The 25,147-nt window shown below is 37.9% G+C and overlaps 2 protein-coding genes across 6 annotated transcripts in view; one reads left to right on the top strand and one right to left on the bottom strand.

The window, feature by feature from the left end:
- The window catches only part of MRTFB (myocardin related transcription factor B), a 263,871-nt gene that overhangs the window by 130,807 nt on the left and 107,917 nt on the right, over positions 1 to 25,147 (top strand). For 3 of the 5 annotated variants that reach the window (XM_082671121.1, XM_082671119.1, XM_082671120.1), the window contains one exon: positions 1,054 to 1,270. The exons of the other annotated variants lie outside the window; for them this stretch is intronic. In XM_082671121.1, the coding sequence (XP_082527247.1) occupies positions 1,117 to 1,270 (154 nt within the window). In that variant the 5' untranslated portion in view covers positions 1,054 to 1,116. The remainder of the gene's footprint in view (positions 1 to 1,053; positions 1,271 to 25,147) is intronic. 5 annotated transcript variants of the gene reach the window in all.
- LOC309832909 (vesicle-associated membrane protein-associated protein A) lies at positions 1,733 to 3,270 on the bottom strand. The gene has a single exon (XM_082670956.1). The coding sequence runs from the start codon at positions 3,081 to 3,083 to the stop codon at positions 2,334 to 2,336; it is 750 nt and encodes a 249-aa protein (XP_082527082.1). The 5' UTR covers positions 3,084 to 3,270; the 3' UTR covers positions 1,733 to 2,333.

Genomic DNA, 25,147 nt, shown 5'->3' with positions numbered 1-25,147 from the left:
AGAACAAGTAGAATTCTCATTCACTGCTGGTAGGAAAGCACAAGGGCACAGCCATTTTAGAGGATAGTTTGTTAGTTTCTTTAAAATTTATGCATGCAGCTGCCAAACAATCCAACCACTTCCCTCCTAGGTATTTACCCAAGAGAGGTGGAAGCATACATACATATAAATACTCATACAAGAATGTTCATAGCATCTTTATATGTAATAGTCAAAAGCTGAAAACAACTCAAATATCCATCAATAGGTGAATGGATGAACACACTGTGATGTGGGATGCTGCTAAGCAGGTAGCCTATCAGATGCTTTGCCGTTGCATAATATGGACCACCATCCTTTTAGCTTTCAGCTTTCCATAACAGTTTTCTTATTGCCCACTGCTCATCCCCACATAAGCCAATGTCACATATTTAGGGTTTTTATTGTGTCTTTGGTACTTCTGTTACTAATTTCTGTATCAGTCAGAATGGGCCAGGTTATGCTGTGATAGTAAACAAGCCCAAATCTCAGTGGCTTAAAATAAAGTTTTGTCTCTTTGTTGTGAACTGTATGTCCATTGTGGGTTGGCTGAAAGTTTTGTTCTCTGTTCTCACTCTGAGACCGAGGCTGACAGAGGATTCATTATCTGAAACATTGCTGGTTGCTGGGAATGTTGACTTCGTGTAAAGTTGTTTGATTTGTAGGAGTTGAGATAGATTTTTCAAACCAGACTGCTTTTTTATTTTCATCAGCCTTAGTTGACTTTTATCTCATTTTAGGATGCATTAAAATCTTGAAGTAATGACGCCGATAACTATAACTTTCTTTGATCCATAGTATAAAAAGTTATACAAAATACCTTTCAACTTTTATTTATCTAGTAAGCACTTTTTTAGATGGGAGGTATATTCCTGTGTGTTAGACAAGGAACCTGAATGCAGAGAGGGTAAACGAATGGCAGTTGCCACATAGCAGTGCAACTGAACTAGAACCCAGGGTTCCCATTTTAATACTTTCGTGCAGATAAGAGAAAAATAAAAGTACCATCTATTTACACATTCTTTATTTTGACAGTCTCTTCAACAGGCCACAGTTAAGAGGCGTCTCGTACCCTCTGCTGCCGGTGGCTGGGACACAATGGATCACACAGGGGCAGTGGACACCGAGGATGAGTTGGGACCTTTAGCCCATCTTGCTCCAAGTCCTCAAAGTGAAGCCGTTGCCCACGAATTCCAGGAACTCTCCTTGCAGTCCAGTCAGCACCTGCCCCCTCTGAACGAAAGGAAAAATGGTGAGTTCAGCGTGTGTGGTGGGAGCTTACCTCTTTGTGAGCTAAACGTATCCCTCTTTGGTAGTAACTTTTTGGTCCGTTCCATTGGGCAGCCTGTTACGAAGGAGAGAACCTCAGGGGGTGCTGGCTGGTTTTGAGGAACAGGCAGAGTTTCACTTTCTATCCAGTTCTTCCATTATTTCCCCAATGAGTAGCAAAGTTATCTTTGGAAATAAGCTTTAGGTTCAACCATTTTAGCACAAGCAGAAGATTTCATGCTAGCATGGTACTGGAAAGCAGCTTCCTATGTTGACTCCAGGGAAAATAGATGGTGGATTTGACTAGATTCTTCTGCCATATTCCCCGTCTCCAATGTGTTGCACCTTAATTTCAGAATTGGCAAAATTTGAGCTATCTTAATGATCACTAAGAAAGCAAGAATTTCTTTTTTTTTTTTTTTTTTTTTTTTTTTTTTTTTTTTTTTCGAGCAAGAATCTGTTAACAGTTTTATTATTTTTGTGTTAAATACCATGGGACAGGGTTGGAAGGATGAAAAACTCAGTCAACAACTGCCTCACAAGGGATAAGAAAAATTCTGCCATGATATTAGCAAAGGTAAAGGAGAAAATTTACACTGTAAGAGGCACCATTTCCCCACAGAATACCTCTTGGCATTTCCTGAATGAGTGGGATTAGCAATCTAAATAAATCATATTTCAAGAGGTAACAGCAACAGATAAAATTTAAAGGGATTATTAAAATAACATTTACAAGACTCTGAACAATTCTTGAACTCTTATTAAAACCACAAAGAAAGAACAATTCTTTATTTATGAATTTCATAAAGGACTGAATGTGCAATGACACCTGCTAGGGATGGTCTGGTGACGTTCACGCTGTCCGGGAGCCCAACACTCTGCTCTTACTGTGTTTCTAACCGTGAGACTGTTACAGGCGAGGCCTATATGACGCTGTACACACAAAGAATGGTCACTGTGGGCCACACTACCAGTGAGATGGTAGGTAAACAAATCTTTTTCTGGTCAAGAGAAAAAAAAAGAAATAGCACTCTGCATGCTTCACTCTACAAGATGAATTTCCCTAGAAAGAATCCAATGAAAATGGCTGCAATTACAACAAGAAGTGAAGGAAGAGGACTGGTGACATTATCTCTGAACGATGCAGCTGAGGTGGATCCAGGTTTATCCGAATGTGCTACCTTTCTGAGCCTTAAGCCTTCATCTCTCAGGTGTCGGTTTTCTTCCGATAGCTTCATCATCTCTCCCTGGAGCCTCTTGCACTCTTCCATGAGCTTCCTCGTCTCAGTATCATTGAGGGAAACACTGTGTGGCTTTGGCACGGGCCCGTCCTGCTTCGCAGCGTTCAGGGGAACGGCTTTGCTGGGTTCAATGTCGTTCAATTTATCATTTTCATTGGGCATTTCAAATACACATCTCAATTTAGAATCCATCAATTCATCGGGTTTTGCCTCTTTCCACACGGCTTCCATATCTGAAATGTTTGGTGGAGCAAAGATGGTCTGTACCATAAACTTGTGTTTACTCTTCTCATTGGGGTCATAGTCAAAAGGCTGCAGCATTACTGAAACAGTCACAGTCAACCCTGGGTCAATAATTCCACTGTTGGGCCTCACACAGTATCGACGAGGTGCTGTAGTCTTCACTTTGAAACACACCTTTCTATCCGATGGATTTCGCAACTTAAGATTTGTAGTGACTACATCTGTGAAGGGGCCTTTAAACTTGAGGTCTGTGGGCGGGTCGAGGACCAGGATCTGCTCATGCTTCGCCATGGCCCCGGAGGCGGACGCCATCGGAGACAGCGCAGAGCGGGGGCGCGCCCGCGGCGGGTCGCTGGCTGCGGGCGGGGGGCGGCGGCGGCGGCGGCGGCTGCGGCGCGGCTCGGCCCGACTTGACGCGGGGCCAGCGCTCGGCTCCCGAACCCCACGCCCGCCGCTCTGTCGCCGGCTCGCTGGGCCGCCCGCCCGTCCGCAGCTCCGGGTCTCACCAAGCAAGAATTTCTTGTCTGAGTATTTTTTGTATTAATGAGTATAGGATGTGGCCATATTCTCAGTCTTCGGCTGGCTCATACTTGTATACAGAATGAATATCTTCTGTTCATTTGTTATCTATTCAGGAAATTCTCCTGATTAATCAGAAGCATCCCAGAGTCTCCAGAAAACAGTACTGTCAGTTTTTAACAAAAATGAGTAGAGATAGATGATATACGTCTATTTTTAATACTTAAAACATAAAAACTAACAAAGTATTAAAATTTACAAACACACCAAGCATACATATTACAGGGAAAGAATTAAGAATTTCAACTGGATTTGCCATGCTTTCCACAGTTCTGATGAGTCTTACAATCCCAAATGTGTTTTTTTAATTTCAGTTTTAAAAGCCAGAAGAAATAAAACTTTCCCTGTAGAGCACTTCCTTACGTATCTTGTTACTTATCTTCTGGGTTCTAAGTGTTTCCTGATCCTTTTCAAATAATGGCCTTATCTTATTCAGGGAAATGGATTGAAGACTTACGCTGCTATTCTCAGTTCTTCAGTGCATGTCTTTGGGGTGTACTTGTTCTCCTTTCCAACAAGATATCTGATACTTGTGTCTGATGCTTGTTGGGCACAGCCCTTGTCCAGTGCGATTGGTATAAAGCAACATCTTGCTCAGAGCTGTCAAAGCCTTCAGGAGGCTGTGTTTGGCTGGTGATGGCTTTAGAACCTTCCATCAGTTAGGAGCCTAGCTTTATCTTAGGCAGTGGCTGAGAGGGTATAACCACATTAACTGAAACATGACTAAATTGATCAGATTTACACAGTATACTTGGACCAGTATGATATTCAAATTATTTCCCTCAAAAAAAAAAAAAGACCAAAATAAGAGTTGAACTGGTATAAAATTGCAGTAATATACAGTTGCTCAAGAAAATGGTCCTACGTAGCAGAGGAGGGACGTGTAAGGGGAAAGCTTACGCTTTGTGGTAGTTTTACTTGATATAGCTTGCCACATTCTCTTGCAAGAATGTTCTTTTGAATATGTATGCCTGAACATAAGGTAAGCCCAAATATGAGGTAGTCCTCCCCTTATAAACTTTTAGAGGGAGGTAGATGAATGGTAAAAGTTAGAATTTATTAATTTAGTTACACGTATGTAATTAAAACCACATATTATGAAGCAGTGCAATAAAATAAAAGGATTGCTTTATCCACACTCATATTTCATAAAATTATCTTGCCCAAACTCTGCCTGTGTATCTGTGTGGTGTTTTTATCATCAGTAGAAAACCTCTGCATCATCCAGCTAGCACTAAAATCCAGGGCGTATCTTCATTTCTGTCTCTCTTGTTTAAGTTACAGCAGTTTTTAGATGCATGCACGATCTGACACTGAAGATTTTATGTCTAAACCACAAGTACCATTCACAAAACAGTGGGGCTGTTTTTGGTTTTTTGTGTGTCTTACAGTGTGGTAGTCATCATCACTCATGTTTGATTTGTGATTGGTCGTAACATTTTATGAGGCTATAATTTCTGTTATAGAATTTAATCACTTCTTTTTTTTGTTTTTTGAATAGGTAATACACTTATCTGGCTTGAAATGTAGGGGGTACAAATGGGTACACAGTGAAAAGTAGGTCACCCTCCCAGTCTTGTCCCTCAGCTACCCAGTTACTTCTCCAGAATTAACTACTCTTACTTGTGTGCTTTCTGAGAGAACAGTATATGACTACTTTTTTAGTTTAATTTTTTTTTTGAATTTTTGAATTTAATTTAATTTATTTTTTTATACAGCAGGTTCTTATTAGTTATCTATTTTATACATATTAGTGTATATATGTCAATCCCACTCTCCCAATTCATCCCACCACCACCATCCCCCCTCCACTTCCCCCCTTGGTGTCCATACGTTTGTTCTCTACATCTGTGTCTCTATTTCTGACCTGCAAACTGGTTCATCTGTACCATTTTTCTAGGTTCCATATATATGCGTTAATATATATTTATTTTTCTCTTTCTGACTTGCTTCACTCTGTATGATGGTCTCTAGATCCTTCCACGTCTCTACAAATGACCCAATTTCGTTCCTTTTTATGGCTGAGTAATATTCCATTGTATATATGTACCACATCTTCATTCATCTGTCGATGGGCATTTAGGTTGCTTCCATGACCTGGTTATTGTAAATAGTGCTGCAATGAACATTGGGGTGCATGTGTCTTTTTGAATTATGGTTTTTTCTGGGTATATGCCCAGTAGTAGGATTGCTGAGTCATATGGTAATTCTATTTTTAGTTTTTGGGTTTTTTTGGGTTTTTTGCGGTACGTGGGCCTCTCACTGTTGTGGCCTCTCCCATTGCAGTGCACAGGCTCTGGACGCGCAGGCTCAGCGGCCATGGCTCACGGGCCTAGCCGCTCCACAGCATGTGGGATCTTCCCAGACCAGGGCACGAACCCGTGTCCCCTGCATCGGCAGGTGGACTCTCAACCACTGCGGCACCAGGGAAGCCCTATTTTTAGTTTTTTAAGGAAATCCTATACTGTTAACCTTATGGGAGTTCCCTTTTATGTTATTTGTCGTTTTTCCCTTGTTGCTTTCAATAATTTTTCTTTGTCTTTAATTTTTGTCAGTTTGATTACTATGTATCTCAGTGTGTTTCTCCTTGGGTTTATCCTGCCTGGGACTCTCTGTGCTTCCTGGACTTGGGTGGCTATTTCCTTTCCCATGTTAGGGAAGTTTTCGACTCTGATCTCTTCAAATATTTTCTTGGGTCCTTTCTCTCTCTCTTCTCCTTCTGGGACCCCTATAATGCAAATGTTGTTGCATTTAATGTTGTCCCAGAGGTCTCTTAGGCTGTCTTCATTTCTTTTCATTCTTTTTTCTTTATTCTGTTCTGCAGCCGTGAATTCCACCATTCTGTCTTCCAGGTCACTTATCCGTTCTTCTGCCTCAGTTATTCTGTTATTGATTCCTTCTAGTGTATTTTTCATTTCACTTATTGTATTGTTCATCTCTGTTTGTTCTTTAATTCTTCTAGGTGTTTGTTCTTTAATTCTTCTAGGTCTTTGTTAAACATTTCTTGCATCTTCTTGATCTTTGCCTCCGTTCTATTTCCAAGGTCCTGGATCATCTTCACTATCATTATTCTGAATTCTTTTTCTGGAAGGTCGCCTATCTCCACTTCATTTAGTTGTTTTTCTGGGGTTTTATCTTGTTCCTTCATCTGGTGCAAAGTCCTCTGCCTTTTCATTTTGTCTGTCTTTCTGTGAAGTGGTTTTCCTTCCACAGCCTGCAGAATTGTAGTTCTTCTTGCTTCTGCTATCTGCCCTCTTGACTACTTTTTTAAAAGCAGTGTTTCAAAATCTTCTTTGTAACAATATCCAACACTTTAAATTTTAAGGTTACTATCTGGGAATAATTAATGTGTTGGTTCTTTTCTTCTTTTTTTTCCCCCCCTTGTTTCTCTTAAGACGTTTCTATAAACATCCTAAAACTAGCTTCGAGTGAGGTTGATTTTTAAGCTAATGCGTTTTCCTCAAGTACCTTTTTGTTCAATATTAAGTAAATGCAAGAGCATCTCATGATACGAGATACTGTGTGAGGACTCAAATATGAGACCGTCTCCTCTTTTCTAATTAGTGACTTCAGGAAGTTAAAAGCCTTACCTTATATTCAGGCATATTACACTTTAATTTCAGGCTTATGATATATTAGCCTAATTTGTGTTTACATTCCAAGGAGTAAATGGAATTGTACAGCTCTCAGAAATCTAGGTTTTTGATACAGGAATGTGAGTGGAGTAGAAAGAACCACATCAAGCCATCTATAGATGGAAGAACCATAACTTTCTTACCTTAGTGATTTTTTAATGTTTATTCTTCATCTTCAGGTCTTCTTAATACCATGTTTAAATCATATCATGTAGAAAAAGTAGATTTTAGCCTCAAAATTAACACAAAGTACTGTTTAGATATTATGAAATAATTGAACATAGTTTCTTGGTGATTGTGTTTTATTGTTGTTGCTAAGCCTTTGAATTTCACTTATCAGAATTACTTTCTTTGGGGAAGGAAATGAAGATATTTCAATTTGGGATTGGTGTATAAAAGGATTATGTCACCAAATAGTTTATAATTAAACTTTACAAGGAAAATGAAGTTGATATTTAAGTACAGTAACAATTCTAGGATCTTCCCTTATTTTTTGTTAATACTTCTATTGGCAGTGGTAGTGGAGTGACAGAATATTCCCACTACTGGAGTAAGTATGAAAGATGTTTAGTAAAGATAAGCTAGGGCTTTCCTTTTACCCCTGAACATGGCCAAAATATTTCTATAGTTAGTGGCACCTCAATAGTAAGGCAACCATTTAGGCAATGGACTCTTCCCAACAAGATAGTCCTTCATAAAGGAAAGTGGGTGTACTTTTACTAAATAATGTACCTTTACTAAAACAATGCATACACAGGAAAATTGAGCTTTGTTTTGACATTTTATGCACGTAACAGATCCATTTTCATGCTTCAACGTTAACGTTTTCATTATTAACACCGGGAATAAAAGGGAAATCCGTCAGAGGGAGAGTTAGTCCTTTTATTGTTTAAAAAGGAAAAGCTCAGGTGCTATAAGGTGAATATAACTTTATAAAAGCAGGGAAAGGCAAAGTAGATGGAAACAACATACCTGAAAGAGTTACAGCTCTTTCTGCCCATACTTAGATGAGACCATGAGGAAGAAACTTTTCATTCATGAGGTCATTTGCAAGACTGATAATTAAGTACGCTGGTTGGCGAACTTAAGCTTTTAGGTCATTGCCAGCATTATCACAGAGTAAGCCAATAAGTTGACATAGATTCTCTCTTTATGAAACAGTTCGGTATTTTAATACTTTTTTGCACATCTCTGAAGATGAGGCTCAGTCATGTTAACATGGCCACGGACATACCACAGGCTAGCTGTTAGTAGTATCATGTAGATGGAAAATGAGTATCTGCCACCTTTCTCTTCCTGTATTAGCAGGCTTTTTGAAGCTATATGTATTGTGAAATAGTCAGTGTGTTTTAGGCCTCCATAAAGAGGAGAGACTTGTTATTCATATTTTAAACTTCGATATCATTGGTTACTGCACTTGTTAGGTTTTTGAGCTTATAGTCCCATCTTGAAAACTTTTTTAAAGATTTTCCATCTGTTGAATGGGTCACTGAACAGTTTTAGACTTCTCTTGTTCTGTTCCAGGTGACCACTTACTAGAGAGAAAATAATGTATTCCAAAGTTTGTTGCACACAAGGGAATCAAGGTGGCTCTTTGCATTGGATTCAGTACAGGTCAGACGAACTTTGCCTAGCCATGGAGCCCAGCCAAAGGAAACTGCTCGCCTTGTACCATAGAAAATAAATTGTATGTGTTTGCAGCTGGTCTTTTTTTGGGGTTTTACTTTGAAAACATTTACCCGCTCCTCATTAACCTGTTAGACTAACTGTCAGTCCAGGTGTTGGGAATGGTACAAAGGTGTTGAGCATTTGTCTTGAGTAAAACCCTGTTCCTTAGAGTGTGCACGAGCTAATATGGACTAATAGAGGTTGGTGAGGGAAAGAGAGGATAGTTCTATTTTTCTCTGGAGCAAACAGCCAGACACGAAATTCTCATAGTGTCATAAATGGGAAGGAAATAAATAGATGCTAAATAGCCAAGACGTGGAACTGTGGGATTCTTGCTTTCCCTTTCTGTAACTGAACGTAGTAGAAATGAATACTTCTCTGTAAAATTGCCTTGTCATTGGCTTTATTATTAATGTATTTAGGTTCTTGAATATTTAAAATAATTCTCAAGGATACTAATAAACATTCTGATACATTTAGACAGTTTCTTTTCCTGCTCTCAGGAGTTACTGAGGAGTGCTTAGACTGAGAAGAGAAATATATACTCCTTGACTAATTTTCCTTAGTTTCTAATACATTTTTTAAATTAGGCTTTAGGACTTATACTAAACACAATTAAAAGTTTAAAGTTAGCTATGAATTTCCTGGCAGCTGCAAATGGATTTCTTGATTAGTTGTGCCAACTCTCATACTTTTTGTTGTGACAGCTTCTTGAACCCTTCAAAATGAAAAGGAAGCCATGTAAGTAGCTTAAGGGTGAGGTACTCTCTTTCACAGTGGTCTCTATAAAGTCTCCTATTAAATAGCATGTTTTGTTCCACAGTGTAAATAAGCACCTGTAACCCTGTCCACCTTCTTTTTTCTACTATCGGTTTCTTATTTCGATAGTTTTGCTGTTACTGAGAATTTCATTTACTCAGTGCATTGCTGGACACACCCAGGCAGTGTGTATGTGGACAGAGGGAAGGCGGGGGCTGGACATGAACTCACAGCCTCTCGCGTTTGTAGCCGGCAGTGTCAGAACACTAACTTAGGAGTGCTTTAGCTTTTGCTGAGGGGGTGTGTGAAGCTTATAACAGTTTCCGAAGTGCATCAGCAAGGCCATAGGCCCCAGTTATAGCACCCTTGAAGCCTCATTTTGAGTTATTCATCCAGTCTTTAAATTGTGTACTCTTGCAAAAATGCCCGTGGAGCGTCAGCAATTAACATTTACTTAAAGTAAGGTTTAGAACATAATAGTAATTAGTTTAATCCAGCATGAGACCTCATCATCTTAAACTTACAAAAATGTTTACCTAAAATTTTTACAAGACTTTTTGAGAGTTACTAGAGTCATAGAAATACTTTTTTTTTGTATAGATTGATGTGATTTTCATAAAACTAGAGACCACCATGTGTTGTATATTTGGCACTGGACCAGTGAATAAACTGAAACTAATTTATTAAGAAACAGTCTTTCCTGTTCCTCAGCAATTTTTAAAATACCATATGTGGTATAAATGCTTAGTTAGTAAATATTACTCAACTGTAACCCCTTAGCTACTTAGGCCCTTCAAGGCTATTTGGAATTGAATAGTTAGTTTATAATCAGACCTTGTGGTGGTTCGGGAGACTTTGTAAAATTAAGTCAGGGCTCTTCTTATGTCTGCCTCTAACCCAACCACAGTGACCTCTTCTAGCTACAAAGGAAGAGAAAGGGTTGATAAGGGACACCTGCTCTCTGCCATAACTCTAAAAAAACCTGATAAATACACAGAGTGTATTGAAAAAAAAGTGACCCATGATTTTTTCTTTGTTATTTTAAGACATCAGTGATAAAGTACTATTGTGACAGAAAGCAGAAGGACAGATATGTTGGAGTTACAAATGAACTGGAACTTTCTCTTTGGTTTATAGTTAATAATCGCCCAAACTAATTAGCAAATATCATACCCAGTGTTTTTCTAACCCCTTTAAATTAATCCATACTGCTGGCTACCCTCACCTGCTGCCCTCACTATTATTAACAGGAAGTATAGTCTTTTGGGAGTCAGGACTCCAGTCTCCTCTGCTGACTCAGTCTGTGAGCATGGGTAAGTCTCGAGCTCTCTGTGTCACAGTTATGCCCATTGTAATATCCGTATGGTAGCTTTCAGCCCATGTGTCTTTCTCTGGCTGCCCTTTCTCATTACATCATGTGTTCTTATAGCTAGCGCATTATCACTTTTGCCTTGTACTGTTCATTGGGCAGCAGAAACAGAAAGAATGGAAGATAACTTCCATCTCAGTTAACGGATGGAATTTTCCATAGATATGAATTAATGTCGCTGTTTAATACGTTCCTCACAGATGTATTAGTAAACATACATGCCAGCTCTCTCAATTAGTCAGACTTCCCCCCATATTTAAAAGTGAAAAGAAATTGACTCAATTTGTGTTATCCTCAAAAAAACATATCTAACTTAGAATACGCAGTATCTTCTGTTCCTGGTTTTCAAGGGTTGGCAGGTATGTGTTAACGTTTTTATAACAGGATCAGACTCAGTTAAAAGACACTATTGTAACTTTTTTTTTTAATCCCAAATTATTCATGTCCTTTTCTGGTTGTTTATGTTGTTTTCATTAAGAAAATGCTAATAGTTGGGTATCTGTTTCACCAACTTAAATTTTTGATGTGTGACCTCTATGTTTAGTAAAGATAGAACAAGAAAAGCAAAAAGTCTGATTCACAACTTGCCTTTGGTTCTTGTAGGTTAAGTTTAAAAACTGACAGATGTTAGAATTTGTCAGCACTCTCTGCAGATTTTGGATTCATAGCTACAAAATAGGAGATGCTCTTTGACAATCGCTGTTCCCGACATAGAAGTTAAGAAGTGTATCGATTAGAGTTCTTGATCAGACAGCCATCATGTACTATATAAAAGAAAAGTTTACCATATCAGAATGCTCAGCTTTCCCAAAGTTTTAAAAGAAATCAGTATTTCAAGAGTGGAAATGGGTTTACTTTTTATTATTAGAAAACATTTATTGAATGATCATTGTGTCTCTTACCCTAACTAATTCTTAGACCTTATACCTCTAATACAGTGTTGGCAGTTCAAAATGTAAGATATTCTCATAAAATTGTTGCATGCATAGATCTTTGAAAGTAATTCTCTCAAGTAAAGAAAATTAATTTAGAGATGGTTCTCCCAGATAACTGGGAGGAAGAAGAACCTAATTGTAAAGAAAGTGAGTGCAGAGACAAGCCTAGAACCTGCTCCGTGGCACTAGACGTGTGGTGTGAGGCCACACAAGCCTGTGTCTGTCATCTGTAAATAGGGGCCATGCTAGATGTACCTCCTAGGTTATTGGGAGGCTTAAGTGAAATAAAGCACTGATGGTAACTACATGTACACGACACAGCGTAAAGTCCTCAGTACATGCCATGGGCACCCAGCACTGCATGCTTGATGTAAAATACCATGAAATAGGCAGCAGTTAAGTATGCACAGTGGTTAAGGGCACCAACTCTGGAGCCGTCCCATCTGGCTGTACTATTACTAGTTATGTGAACTTAGACAAATTAGTCGTCCTCTCTTCGCCTCAGTTTCCTCCTCTGCAAAATGCGGATCATATAGTACCTGCTTCATGGGGGTTGTTGTGAGGATTAAATGAGTTCATATAAGTATTTAGAACAATGTGGGCATATGATTAGCACTTTATAATTATTTGTTATATATATTTTGAGAATTCAATATTTAAATTAATACTTAGCGAATATAGTTTTTCAGGGTTCCATCGTGGTGTTTTATACCTTAATGTTTCTTTCAATAGTCCCAGTAATTTTTGCCCCCATTTCCACAAGTATTTCTTTTTAAAAACGTCAAAATGACATGCAGTTTTTTAATGTCTCGCCATGGACCTACATAACATTTGAAGAGCACTTACCCTATGGGAGCTGAGAGGGCAAATGTAGTAGGCACCGATTTCCCATGAAGTTTGTCTCTCTTGTTGGTACTGCCAGTTCCCACAATCCTAGCATTCCCTGGGCATCAGTCAGTGTCTACAAGGAATGATTTTCAAATATTAAAGCATGTGAAAAGACAAACAGGCCAAAACTCAGAGCTCTCTAGGGACTATGACCTCCAAAACAGACTCTGTTCTGACATTTTCACAGGCCGCTTGAAGGAATTCCAGCAGGGTCATTCCATTTGGTAAACCCCTAAACAAACCCTCTGTCATCAAGGACTGATTTATAGATTTTTCTCTTTATGTACTTGTTCTGAAGAGATTAAGATAGTAGATATGGTTGCTGAGACTCTTCTAAGGCATCTGATGTATATGATAAGTACTATACAGAAGACTTTTGGTATTTTGAAGTAATAAAACTGTTATTTGTTATGTTTAAAGAGACTTCTTGCTCTGAGTCGTCTTTTAAATTTTTTTCTTTTTCATTTTGATTCCAGGAAATCTATGCCCTAATCACATCTCTAAACTAAAATTCTTTCATTTATGAACCCCATTATTTAACAAATTCATTAAAATCAGAAACGACCTTTTAAAAAACAAATATACATATTAAAATATGTACATGCCTATGATGACTTGTTTCAAAGTGACCTTTGGAATGTGTGAAAACAGAAACGGATCTAGTGTTGTAGAATATTCTGTGATATCTTGCTGTGATGACAGTTGTTCATATGATGCTTTAAGGTCATGGGGTGGGGGGAGCAGATCTATAAATTGATTTTCAATTAATCTGAATTCTCAAAATATTTTGTATATTATTATACATTTCTTTAAAAAAAGAATATAATGTTAAAAATAAATGAGAAGGGCAGAACCCAAGAGATTTGAAGGCTGGACAACTTAAGGAAATGGGTAATTAGGGTTATTTGGTTTATAGTTGGCCTTAAATGCTGTATAGCCTCATGGTTATCCCAGTCTGAAGCCTGAGTGGCATGTATGAAATTCCAGGGATGAGCAGCATTCCACATTTGAAGGATCAGGTTTATTGGGGGATTTTGTATGGTTATTTTCCTTCTGTGCATGTTTCTCTTCAGTGAGTTAATCCTTTGTATGAATGTACAAAGTTTTAACTATTAAATAAAAGAATTGTACACAGTCAAAAATTTCTTATGATTTTGATATCTGATTCTGTCATAGGATTGTAATATGTTTTGAACAAATTTTAAAATGAAACACAGGAAGTAAATTAATATATGATCTCAACCAAGCCTCTTAAAATTACTAGTAAAAAGAAAACTTATTTTATCACATTTTAGTAACCTGTCACAAACCCAGGATGTTTAAGAGGTCTCCTTAGTGGGAATTCCCTGATGGTCCAGTGGTTAGGAATCTGTGCTTCCACTGCAGGGGACCCAGGTTCGATTCCTGGTTGGGGAACTAAGATCCCACAAGCCACATGGTGTGGCCAAAAAAAAAAAAGAGAGGTCTTCTTAGTAAAATGGAAATGAAAATGAAATAGAAAGTTGCTTAGTAATTGATCATGAATAGTTATTGAATGTACTAAAGAATTTTGTGGCTCTTGATTGAGGTATAAAATATATACAATGAAAAAGATATATATGGTTATATTATCATTTTTCTCAAGCCAAGAATTAAAAAACGATATTTTAACTAGATATGCTCTTAGGAGAAAGTAGTACTTTTCTTATACATTTTTCAAACGTAGATTTTTCGATCGCTCACTATTTCTGCAAAATAGTCTCTTTTTCAAAGAAAGGGAATTTGGTTAAATAACTTGCTAATACAGTAGTGAAATCTCTAGTTGTGTAATTGTGTGCTTGTTTTGTTTATTTCTGCATAGAAGTGGAGAAGCTGCTTGCTTGACTGCCTTCTCCACCCTCAACAGAAACAAATACAAACACCTTCAACAATTTGAAGATTTTATTTGGACACCCAAGTATTTTAATTTGGAGGATTTTCCAAATAAAGGAATTTAAATTTACTCCCATCAGATCAAATTAGGATTGAAAAAATTGAAATTTAAAGAAATCCAAGAACTTAGTCCTAAACTCTGAATTTCAGAGTCCAGGGGTTTTAGACAATACTTTGGTTTTTGTTTTTATCACCTGTTACACTGAAACTATTTAAAGTATACTCTCTCATAAAAATGTATTACATTTCTTAAATGACCATGAAATTTTATACCATTGATAGTGGAATGTTATGTAAATTCAGTTAGGTCCAGTTGGTTTATAAGGTTGTTCAAGTCTTGTATAACCCTTACTGGTTTTTTTTTTACTTGTTTTATCAACTACTCAGAGAGATATCTCCTGTTGTGGATTTGTTTCTCCTTTCAGTATTGTTTTTGCTTCATGTATTTTGAGGCTCTCTTATGTGTTCTTGATGAATTGATCCCTTTACATTATGAAATGTCCTTCCATTCTTGGTAATGACCCACTCCTAAAGTCTACTTTGTTGATATTAATATAGCCCCTCTAAGTTTCTTATGTTTAGCATTGCATGATATAGTCTTTCCCAGCTTTTACCTTTAACCCATCTGTACCTTTATATTAAAAGTACATTTCTCATGGACAGCATAGAGCTGGATTTTTCTTGTTTTACTCTAGTTTGACAATCTCTGTCTTCCAGTTGCGATGTTTAGATCATTTATATTTAAGGTAATTATTGATATGTCTGGTATATTAGTTACCTATTGCTGTGTAACAAACTACTTCATACCTTAGCAGCTTAACACAGGATGCATTTATCATCTGACAGTTTCTGTGCATCAGGAATTCAGGAGCAACTTAACTTGGTACCTCTGTCTCACAAGCCTGCAAGGCTCAGGTTTCACTTGAAGGTTCTACTGAGGAATGATCCACTTCTAACCTTAGTTAAATTGTTCTTGGCAAGATTCAGTACTTTGAGGGCTGTTGAACTGAGGGCCTCAGTTATTTGCTGGCTGCTGGCTGGAGGCTGCCCTCAGTTCCTTGCCACGTGGGCCTCTCCAACATGGCAGCTTACTTTATCAAAGGCAGTAAGAGAGAAGAATGCTAGCAAGACAAAATTTTTGCAACATTTCCTTAACGTTGTCCTATTCTATTGATTAGAAGCAAATTACTCAAGGGGAGAGGATTATTCAAGGCCATAAACGTCAGAAGGCTGGGGTCACTGGGGAATGTCTTAGAGGCTACCTACCACAATTGAGTTTCAATCTGTCATTTTGTTGTATGTCATGTTTGTCCATTTTGTCCTCTGTTCCTTTATTTCTCTCTTCTTGCCTGTTTTGTTTTTCTTTTTTTTAGTATTTCATTATTGTTTTTACATCTCATTAGCTATGCTTCTTTTTTTTCTGGTGTTTACTGATCTTTTCTAATGCAAGTGTAATATGCTGCTAATGCTATCCAATAAAATGTTTATCTTAGATATTTTTAGCTCTTTTTGCATTGTCCATTTCTCTTTTCGTTACATTTATGTTTTCCTTTAAATACTTGCACATAGTTATAATAGGTGTTAATAGTTCCTTTTTTTCTGTCATTCCTGGGTCTGTTTTTATTGACAAAATGTTTCTACTATTAAAGACATTTTCCTGCCTCCTGGCAAGTAGTCTCCTATTTTTTTGGTTGGAGATAACATTGTGAATGTTATATTGCTGAGTGGCTGGATTTTGTCTTTGTTGTCTTCCTAAGTGTTAGGCTTTGGTTTGGTAAGAGGGCTAGACTTTTGGATCACCCACAAGGCCTTTTTAAAGCTTTGTTAGGAAAAATCTAGGGTAGCATTCATTGCACAGATGGTACCTTAACTACTAGGGCTTGAACCCCTTTGGAATCTTACTGAATGCCCCACTAGCTGCTCAGGGAGGACTTTTCACTATGGCTGATTGGAGCTCAAACATTCCCAAACCTTGTGTGCACTTTGGGAATTGTTCCGTACAGTTTCCTGGTCGTTTCTTGCCCAGCCTTATGAAATTTTACTTTGTAGACTTATAGCTTAGCACTCAGCAAAGACTCAGAGGCACCCTTATGCAGACTGCTGGAGCTCCTTTTCTACACTGGAACTTCTAGCTGCCGTAGCCCCCCCTAAGCTCTCATCTCTGTCTTCATTCAGCGAGTCTGTTTGAGTTACAGTCTAGAAATTGCCTCCAGACAGAAAGGCGGTGGTAAGGCTCATCTCATTTGTTTCCCTACTCTTTTTTTTTTAAAAACATCTTTATTAGAGTATAATTGCTTTACAATGGTGTGTTAGTTTCTGCTTTATAACAAAGTGAATCAGCTATACATACGCATATATCCCCATATCTCCTCCCTTTTGCGTCTCCCTCCCACCCTCCCTATCCCACCCCTCTAGGTGGTCACACAAAGCACGAGCTGATCTCCCTGTGCTATGCGGCTGCTTCCCACTAGCTATCTGTTTTACATTTGGTAGTGTATATATGTCCATGCCACTCTCTGACTTCGTCCCAGCTTACCCTTCCCCCTCCCTGTTTCCCTACTCTTAAGGGTCACAGTCCTGTGTTACCTGCTTCCCAATGTAGGAAAGCAATTGTTTCGTGTATTTTGTCCATTTTTCCAGTTTCTTATAGTGACAGGTTAAGAGCAGTCCTGTTATGCCATAACAGCCGAAAATGGGAGTCGGAGTTGGGATTTTAACACAAGGCCTGTGCCTTCCCCCTGAAGCATGTTTCCTCTCTGTATACAGATAACTTAGCTTTCTGACTAGACTACAGCAGCAGTGTCATTTTAACTTTGGGATCCACCTAAATATTCAGACCTTGTTGGGCACCCAAGGTGCTCCTGCCTATTTGATCAGTGAATGAATGAAACCAAATTTTCGGTTAAAGACTAAGGCTGATAGTTATGGTTAGTTCTCGTGGCAAGTAGCTTTCCAGCTTCTGCTCTTGGCACAGAATGGTCAGCAAGATTGTCATAAAAGATAACATGTTAGACCTTAGATCACTTGGAGCCAATGACATAGTTATTCATTTCGTTCAAGAACTCATCTTTTTACATGCACCCCAGGGTTCATAGCAGCATTATTTACAATAGCAAAGATATGGAAGCAACCTAAGTGTCCATCAATAGATGAATGGGTAAAGAAGATATACACACACACACACACACACACACACACACACACACACACAATGAAATACTACTCAGCCACAAAAAAGAATGAAATTTTGCCATTTGTACAAACATGGATGGACCTGGAGGGTATTATGCTGAGTGAGGTAAGTCAGACAGAGAAAGACAGAGACTGTATGTTATCACTTATATGTGGAATCTAAAAGATAAACTAGTGAATATAACAAAAAGAAACAGACTCACAGATAGAGAGAACAAACCAGTGGTTATCAGTAGGCAGAAGGAAGTGGGGAGAGGCAAGATGGGGTAGGAGAGTAAGGTACAGACTACTACGTGTAAAACAGATATGCTACAAGGATGTACTGGACAGTACAGGGAATATAGCCAATATTTTATGAAAACTAAAAATGGAGTATAATCTATAAACATTTTGAATCACTGTGTTATACACCTGAAAACTAATATAATGTTGTAAATCAATTATACCTCAATTTTTAAAAAGTTATTAAAAAAACTTTTGGAGCCTCAAGGAGAGAAGTTTTCATTGGTTGGCAGAATTCATTCTTCACATTATTTTCTCTTTATAATATTGAAATTAAGAAAAACTCTCTTTTCCTCGGTATTTGAATTTTATCCAACTTGGCAAAATGCTATATAATGGGGAATATCATAGTGATTTGATGGCTCACAATTATATAGATATTGGAGGGGTTCTACTTAGAGCCAAGCAAATGTCAAGTTGAATCTTCCCAACACGTCACAGATCCTCATCCTTTGTTGAGGAACAGAGCTTCAAATGAGACTTTATGTTGATAAAGAGTTTTATCATGGTGGTAAATGGTGTAATAGAAATAAAGTAGACTATCACTGAGGTCATCTGGGAATCATAGAAACACAATTTGATGAAAATCTCTGTAGTCCCGCTTCCCGGAGTCCATACTTCCTACTTTACCCTTGGGCTCAGTGGCTGAAGGCTCCCACCTCGGTTCACAGGGCCACCCTCGCTGCCTGTCTGTGCCCTTGTGTGGCTGTCTCAGTCACTGGGAAGCCTGAGTGGGTTAGGAGACAGAGAACAGATGGGAGTCGCTGGTAGTGGGTGGAGTGAATGAGGCTGACGTGTCAAAGCTGGCCCCAGAGACCCAGAGGACAAGGCCTGGAGCAGGTGTGCAGCCCCATTAAAGAGCTGTCAGGGTTGGTTCTCACTCTTATTTGGTCCAGGTGACCTGTTGATTATAACAGATAGAAACCAAATAAATAAGATACTACTGAATAACTGAAAAAAAAAAAAGACATTATTTTTTGAAAATTAGAATCATCAATATATACTCATGTGGTATACTTTAGAATATACTATATTTGGTTTTTTATCAAATGTTTCATATATGCAACTCCATTTTCTTGTCCCAAATGTTTGAAAACATAATTATTTGAATTAATGTGTCAAGTGGTTTAAATATACTAACATAGAACTTTTTCCAATAGAATTTTTATTTTTAAGCTGTACACTTTATATAAAGTGCTGTTCCCTACCTTTGCTTTTTTAAGAAATATAATCATGTAAATTAAATACCTAACACTTATAATCTGACCTTTTTAGTACCCTGTGTCTTCTCAGGAAAACAAAACACTTTTTTCTCACTCCCTTTTATGATATAACCAATCAGTGCATAGTTTTTTAATCCACCTACTCCAAGGGCACTGTGTGTGTTCTTCCATGTGTTTCTGCACATCTCTTCATTCTTCCCCCTTGCTCACACAGTGGGCCTGGAACCCAAATTGGTAAATAGCCAAGTTAAAGTACTAAATTCTGCCAGTGAAGAGAGGTTTTCTTCCCTGAACAGGTAAAGACATTTTACTTTATGAAGTAGGTTTTAATTGTTCCCATCTTATAGAACCTGTAAACTGAGGGTCAGAGGGATTAAATAATGCAAAGATAAGCAGCTGAAAAGGAGTAAAATTGTAAAGATGGAGTTGGCTGTAAGGCCTAGGGTTATAAAGACCACTATTACAATAGGAAAGATAAGTTTTATTTGGAAGAAAGACAGTTAAAAGTATTTTTAAGGTAAACTATTGCTTTTAACTTTTATATAAAGAAAATAGTTAACAAAAGGTATGCATGTAACCACTTATAAAGCTAAAATTTTAAATGTTTAAGATTTTACTTGAACAGAATAGTTTTACCTAAAAAACTTGTTGAAGATTAAGACATTCTGCAGTCACCATCAACCTCATTGAATCTGTCAGGATCACCTCCCGTTTCAACTCAACCAGCATGTATAATGGGTGCTGTAGAAAGTTTCTTCACGTGGACGTTCATACAAATAAAGAAAAACTCAGGCATGTTCAGTATTTCCCTCTCACTTCATATTTCACTTTATACTTGTCTCAGACATTGCCACGTGAGGAAGAATTACTTTAGCAACACGCACCTTGATAGTTTAGAACAGAGAACTCTAGTCAGTTTTGTGTCTCTCTACATTCTAGCCTAGTACCTTTGAAGGTACTCAGCTAAATGAATAAGGAAAATTTAAAAATTCCTCTAGTGGAAGATATCCACATAGTCATTTTGTCCTTTTTATCTTTTAAATATATTTTCGGATTTGCTAGTAAAATTGAGAACCTAATAATAGATCATCCTGTTAATGGCAATTTATTTCATATTAAAGTATTTGACATTAAAAGACTAAAAGAAAGATCTACTTGCTATAAATCATTTGTATCTTTTCTATGGAAAAATATAAATGGACATTTTTTCTCTTCTAGTTTCCTAAATAGGGTAGCAATCTTTTTATGTGTTCTTTTTAACTCCTGAACTTAGAGCAGTTTATTAACTTTTTAAGAACCATTTACTAGTAAGTTGTAGGCGTATTTAAATATGGCAGCATGCATCTTCTAAGAATAAATACATTCTCACTTTGCCAAAATGCATTTATCACCCTCACAAAAAGTAACATTGGTACAAAAGTATATTTACTATATAGCCCATGTTCATACTTCCCCACTTTCCCCAATAATGTTCTTCACTTTTTTTTAAAAAAAACAGGATCTAATCAAGTATCATTTATTGCATTTAGTTGTCATCTCCCTTTAATCTCTAATCTAAAATAGTTCCCCTACTTTTTTTTAAAAAAGACTTTATTTTTTTCAAAGCAGTTTCACATTTGTAACAGAATTGAGAGGAAGGTGCAGAGATTTCCCATATACCCATAACCCCCCCACATGCATAGCCTCCCCTAAGTGTACCCAGAGTGGTACATTTTTACCAAGGTTTAACGTATGCTGACATCAAAGTCACCCGAAGTCCATAGTTAACCTTGGGGTTCACTGTTGGTGTTGTATATTCTGTATGTTTAGACAAATATATGATGACATGTATCCGTCATTATAAAATCATATAGTTTCACTGCCCTAAAAATCCTCTGTACTCTGCCTGTTCATCTCTTCTTTCTCTGTCCCCCCTCCCCGAACATAGTCTCCATAGTTTTGTCTTTTCCAGAATGCCATGTGATTGGAATCATAAAATATTTCAGTCTGGCTTCTTTCACTTGGTAATATGCATTTAAGTTTTCTCCATGTCTTTTCGTGGCTTGATGGCCATGAAAATATAAATGGACATTTATGCATTATTCATTTTAGCACTGAATAATGATATTCCATTGTCTGAATGTACCACAGTTTCTTTATCCAATCACCTAGTGAAGGACATCTCGGTTGCTTCCAAGTTTTGGCAGTTATGGAGAAAGCTGCTATAAACATTTGTGTGTAGGTTTTTGTATAGACATAAGTTTTCAGCTCCTCTGGGTAAATACCAAGGAGTGTGATCACTGGATTGTATGGTAAGAGTATGTTTAGTTTTGTAAGAAACTGTCTTCCAAAGTGGCTGCACCATTTTGTATTCACAACCACTTTCTTTTTTTTTTTTTCTTCAAATATTTCGTTTGACATTTTTGGGGAGTCCAGGTCAGTTATTTGGCAAAGTGACCCTCAATTTGGAAATTTGTCTGTTTGGGTCCTTGTGCTCAGTCCAGGTTAGACATTTTGGTGGGAATTGTGTACTTGGTGGATCCCATCAGGACGTACATGACAGTTTGTTCCATTATTTGTGATACTCAGTTTGACCACTTGGTTAAGGTAGTGTTCCCCCTCAACTCCTATTTCTCCTATGTAAATATACCCTGTCCTCTTTGTAATTAATAATTAATTATAAAGTAATGTGTGAGATAGTATTTTGAGACTATATGACTATTCTCTTTCCCAGCCATCTTTCATCCATGGTTTTGATGATCATTCTTGCCTAAGTTATTATAAAGATACTTGAAATGGATGTCTCTCTAACATTCCTTCTTTCTATTAGCTGGCATTTTTCTGGAAATAAGAACCTTTTTTAAGGGAAATATCTCTATGGACTTATAGATTGTTTATTTTTTAAAATTGGAAAGGTACTATCCACTACTATCATGATTTTTGATACACAAATTGCCCAAATTTGGCTAAAAAAGAGTCTGTTAAAGGTGGCTTTTGTATCACTTTGACTTATCCCCCTTAATTTTTGAGCACTTACCTACCTTCTGGCACAGGATATTTCAGGATCTCTTTATACTTTTCATTGCCTGAAATGAGCCCTTTTTCTAAGATCCCTGGTTCCTTTTAGTGAGGAAATCAAGATCTGAGAGCTAGGCATACTTCTTGTTAACTTGGCTGTCATTGCTTCTAGCCCTTTTCAATAGACAGAGCTAGGAAATTTTTTTAAAATTATGAATACAGCCAGGAATAGCCATATAGTCTTGAAAAAGATGAATAAAACCAGAGGAATGGGCTTCCCTGGTGGCACAGTTGTTAAGAATCCGCCTGCCAATGCAGGGGCCACGGGTTCGAGCCCTGATCCGGGAAGATCCCACATGCTGCGGAGCAACTAAGCCCGTGCGCCACAACTACTGAGCCTGCTCTCTAGAGCCCGCGAGCCACAACTACTGAAGCCCCTGTGCCACAACTACTGAAGCCCGCGTGCCTAGAGCCTGTGCTCTGCAACAAGAGAAGCCACCACAATGAGAAGCCTGCACCCCGCAACAAAGAGTAGCCCCCACTCACTGCAACTAGAGAAAGACCCAATGCAGCCAAAAATTAAATAAATGAATAAATTGATAAAAAACCAGAGGATTTATATCACCAAATATCAAGACCTACTATAGCACTATAGTATAACAGTTTAGACAGATAAACAGCCTGACCAATAGAACAGAATAGAGAAATCAGACAACATTCTGTCACCTGATTCATTACAAAGGTGACCTGTGCAGGCAGTGAGGAAAAGATGGTCTTTTTAAATAAATGGTTCTGGGTTAGTTAAATATCTAGTGGAAAGAAATTTACCTGCAATTTATACCATAAACAGAAAAAATTCAACTCTGAAAGGTAAAGAAAGCTTTTGGGGGAAAACATCTCCATAACCTTGGGGTGAACAAAAAATTCTTAAATAGAACACAAATAGCACTGTTCATAAAAGAAAAGCGTGATAGATTGTGCTACATTTCTTTATTTTAAACTTTTTTTTTAAAATTTATTTGTTGGCTGCGTTAGGTCTTCATTACTGTGCATGGGCTTTCTCTCTAGTTGTGGTGAGCAGGGGCTATTCTTCGTGGCGGTGTGCCGGCTTCTCATTGCAGTGGCTTCTCTTATTGCAGAGCATGGGCTCTAGGCACATGGGCTCAGTAGTTGCGGCAAACAGGCCCTAGAGCGCCCAGGTTTCAGTAGTTACGGTGCGTGGGCTCAGTAGTTGTGGTGCACAGGTTTAGTTACTCTGCAGCATGTGGGATCTTCCTGGACCACAGATCAGACCCATGTCCCCAGCATTGGCAGGCGGATCCTTAACCACTGCGCCACCAGGGAAGTCCTGATTGTACTATATTTAAATGAATTACTCTTGGGCACCTAAAGACATCACTGAGAGAGAAAAGGCAACCCACAAAGTGGGAAGAGATAATTCGTAATACATACGTTTAACAAAAGATTCTTGTCCAGAGTATATAAAGGTCTCCTACAAACCAGTATAAATACATGGACAAAAGCCTTGACACAAACTTCACCAAAGAGAAATCCAGATGATGTGCATGGATATGGATATATATTCATTAGTCATCAGAGCCGTGCAAATGAAAACCACAGTGACGTATTATGCATAGCAACTAGAATGGCTGCAACAAGAAAGAAAACACCAGTTCATCAAGGATTTAGAGCAATTGGTGGATATGTAAACTGGTATAAAACCATTTTAGAAAACGGTTTTGCGTAATTCTAAATATCAGCAATTTCACTTCTAGGTTTTACTGAACAGAAATATATACATATGTTCATCAGAAGATGATGTATTAATTTGAATTATATGAAATGCCATTTTTTGTAGGTGCTATCTATAATTTCACATGGTTGAATCTACTGGAATACTCATAGCAGCACTACTTGTTATAGGGAAAGACTGGAAACTCCCCAAATACCCATGTACAGTAGAATGTTATAATAGTGATATGTCACACAGTGGAACATAGCCACGAGAATGAGCAGACTACAGTTACATGTAAGAACATGCATGGATCTCACAGAAATAACATTGAGCAAAGGCAGCTAGTCACAAAAGAGGACATGCTATATGATTCCATTATATAAAGTACGAAAACAGGCAAAAGTAGTCTGTGATGTTAGAAATCAGAGTAGTAGTTATCCTTATCGCAGGAGAAGAAAATAGAAGGGAAGCAGAAATCAGGAGCTCTTAGGGTACGAGAAATGTTTGGTTTCCTAATGCTGGTTGCATGGGTGTGTTCAATTTGTAAACACTCAGCAAATTGTACACTTACGAAATGTGCACTTTTTTGTATGGATATTACAGTAAAATTAAAAGTTAAAAACCAAAAATCCTAGGGCTTCCCTGGTGGCGCAGTGGTTGAGAGTCTGCCTGCCGATGCAGGGGACACGGGTTCGTGCCCTGGTCCGGGAAGATCCCACATGCCGCGGAGCGGCTGGGCCCGTGAGCCATGGCCGCTGAGCCTGCGCGTCCGGAGCCTGTGCTCCGCAACGGGAGAGGCCACAACAGTGAGAGGCCCGCATACTGTAAAAAAAAAAAAAAAAAAAATTAAAAAAATAAAAATAAAAATCCTAAACCTAATTTCAGTCTAACACCATTGGCTTTTTCCTCTCTTTCCTCCATTTCTTATTTGTATATCTTTTCTCCAAAATGAAAACCTTGATTCCCAAAACAATCTGTTTACTCATTAGCTCAATCCTACAATATACAAACTGATTTCAGGATTACACTCCAATACTACTACTGGCAATAAACCCATGAAATTCAAAATTTCTTTGTAGTTTATTTTTGTCCTTAGACTGTATCCCATGGAGGGTGGACAATCATGACTGTGTTTAAAAGTTTCTTGGATTCTTTTCTTTCTCTTGTGATATTATCAGTTTGATATATAATTAGGTTCATTTG

Source organism: Grampus griseus (genome assembly GCF_964374135.1).
Source record: "Grampus griseus genome assembly, chromosome: 14".
In the NCBI taxonomy this organism is placed as follows: domain Eukaryota; kingdom Metazoa; phylum Chordata; class Mammalia; order Artiodactyla; family Delphinidae; genus Grampus; species Grampus griseus.
This window is presented reverse-complemented; position numbering and strand designations above follow the sequence as displayed.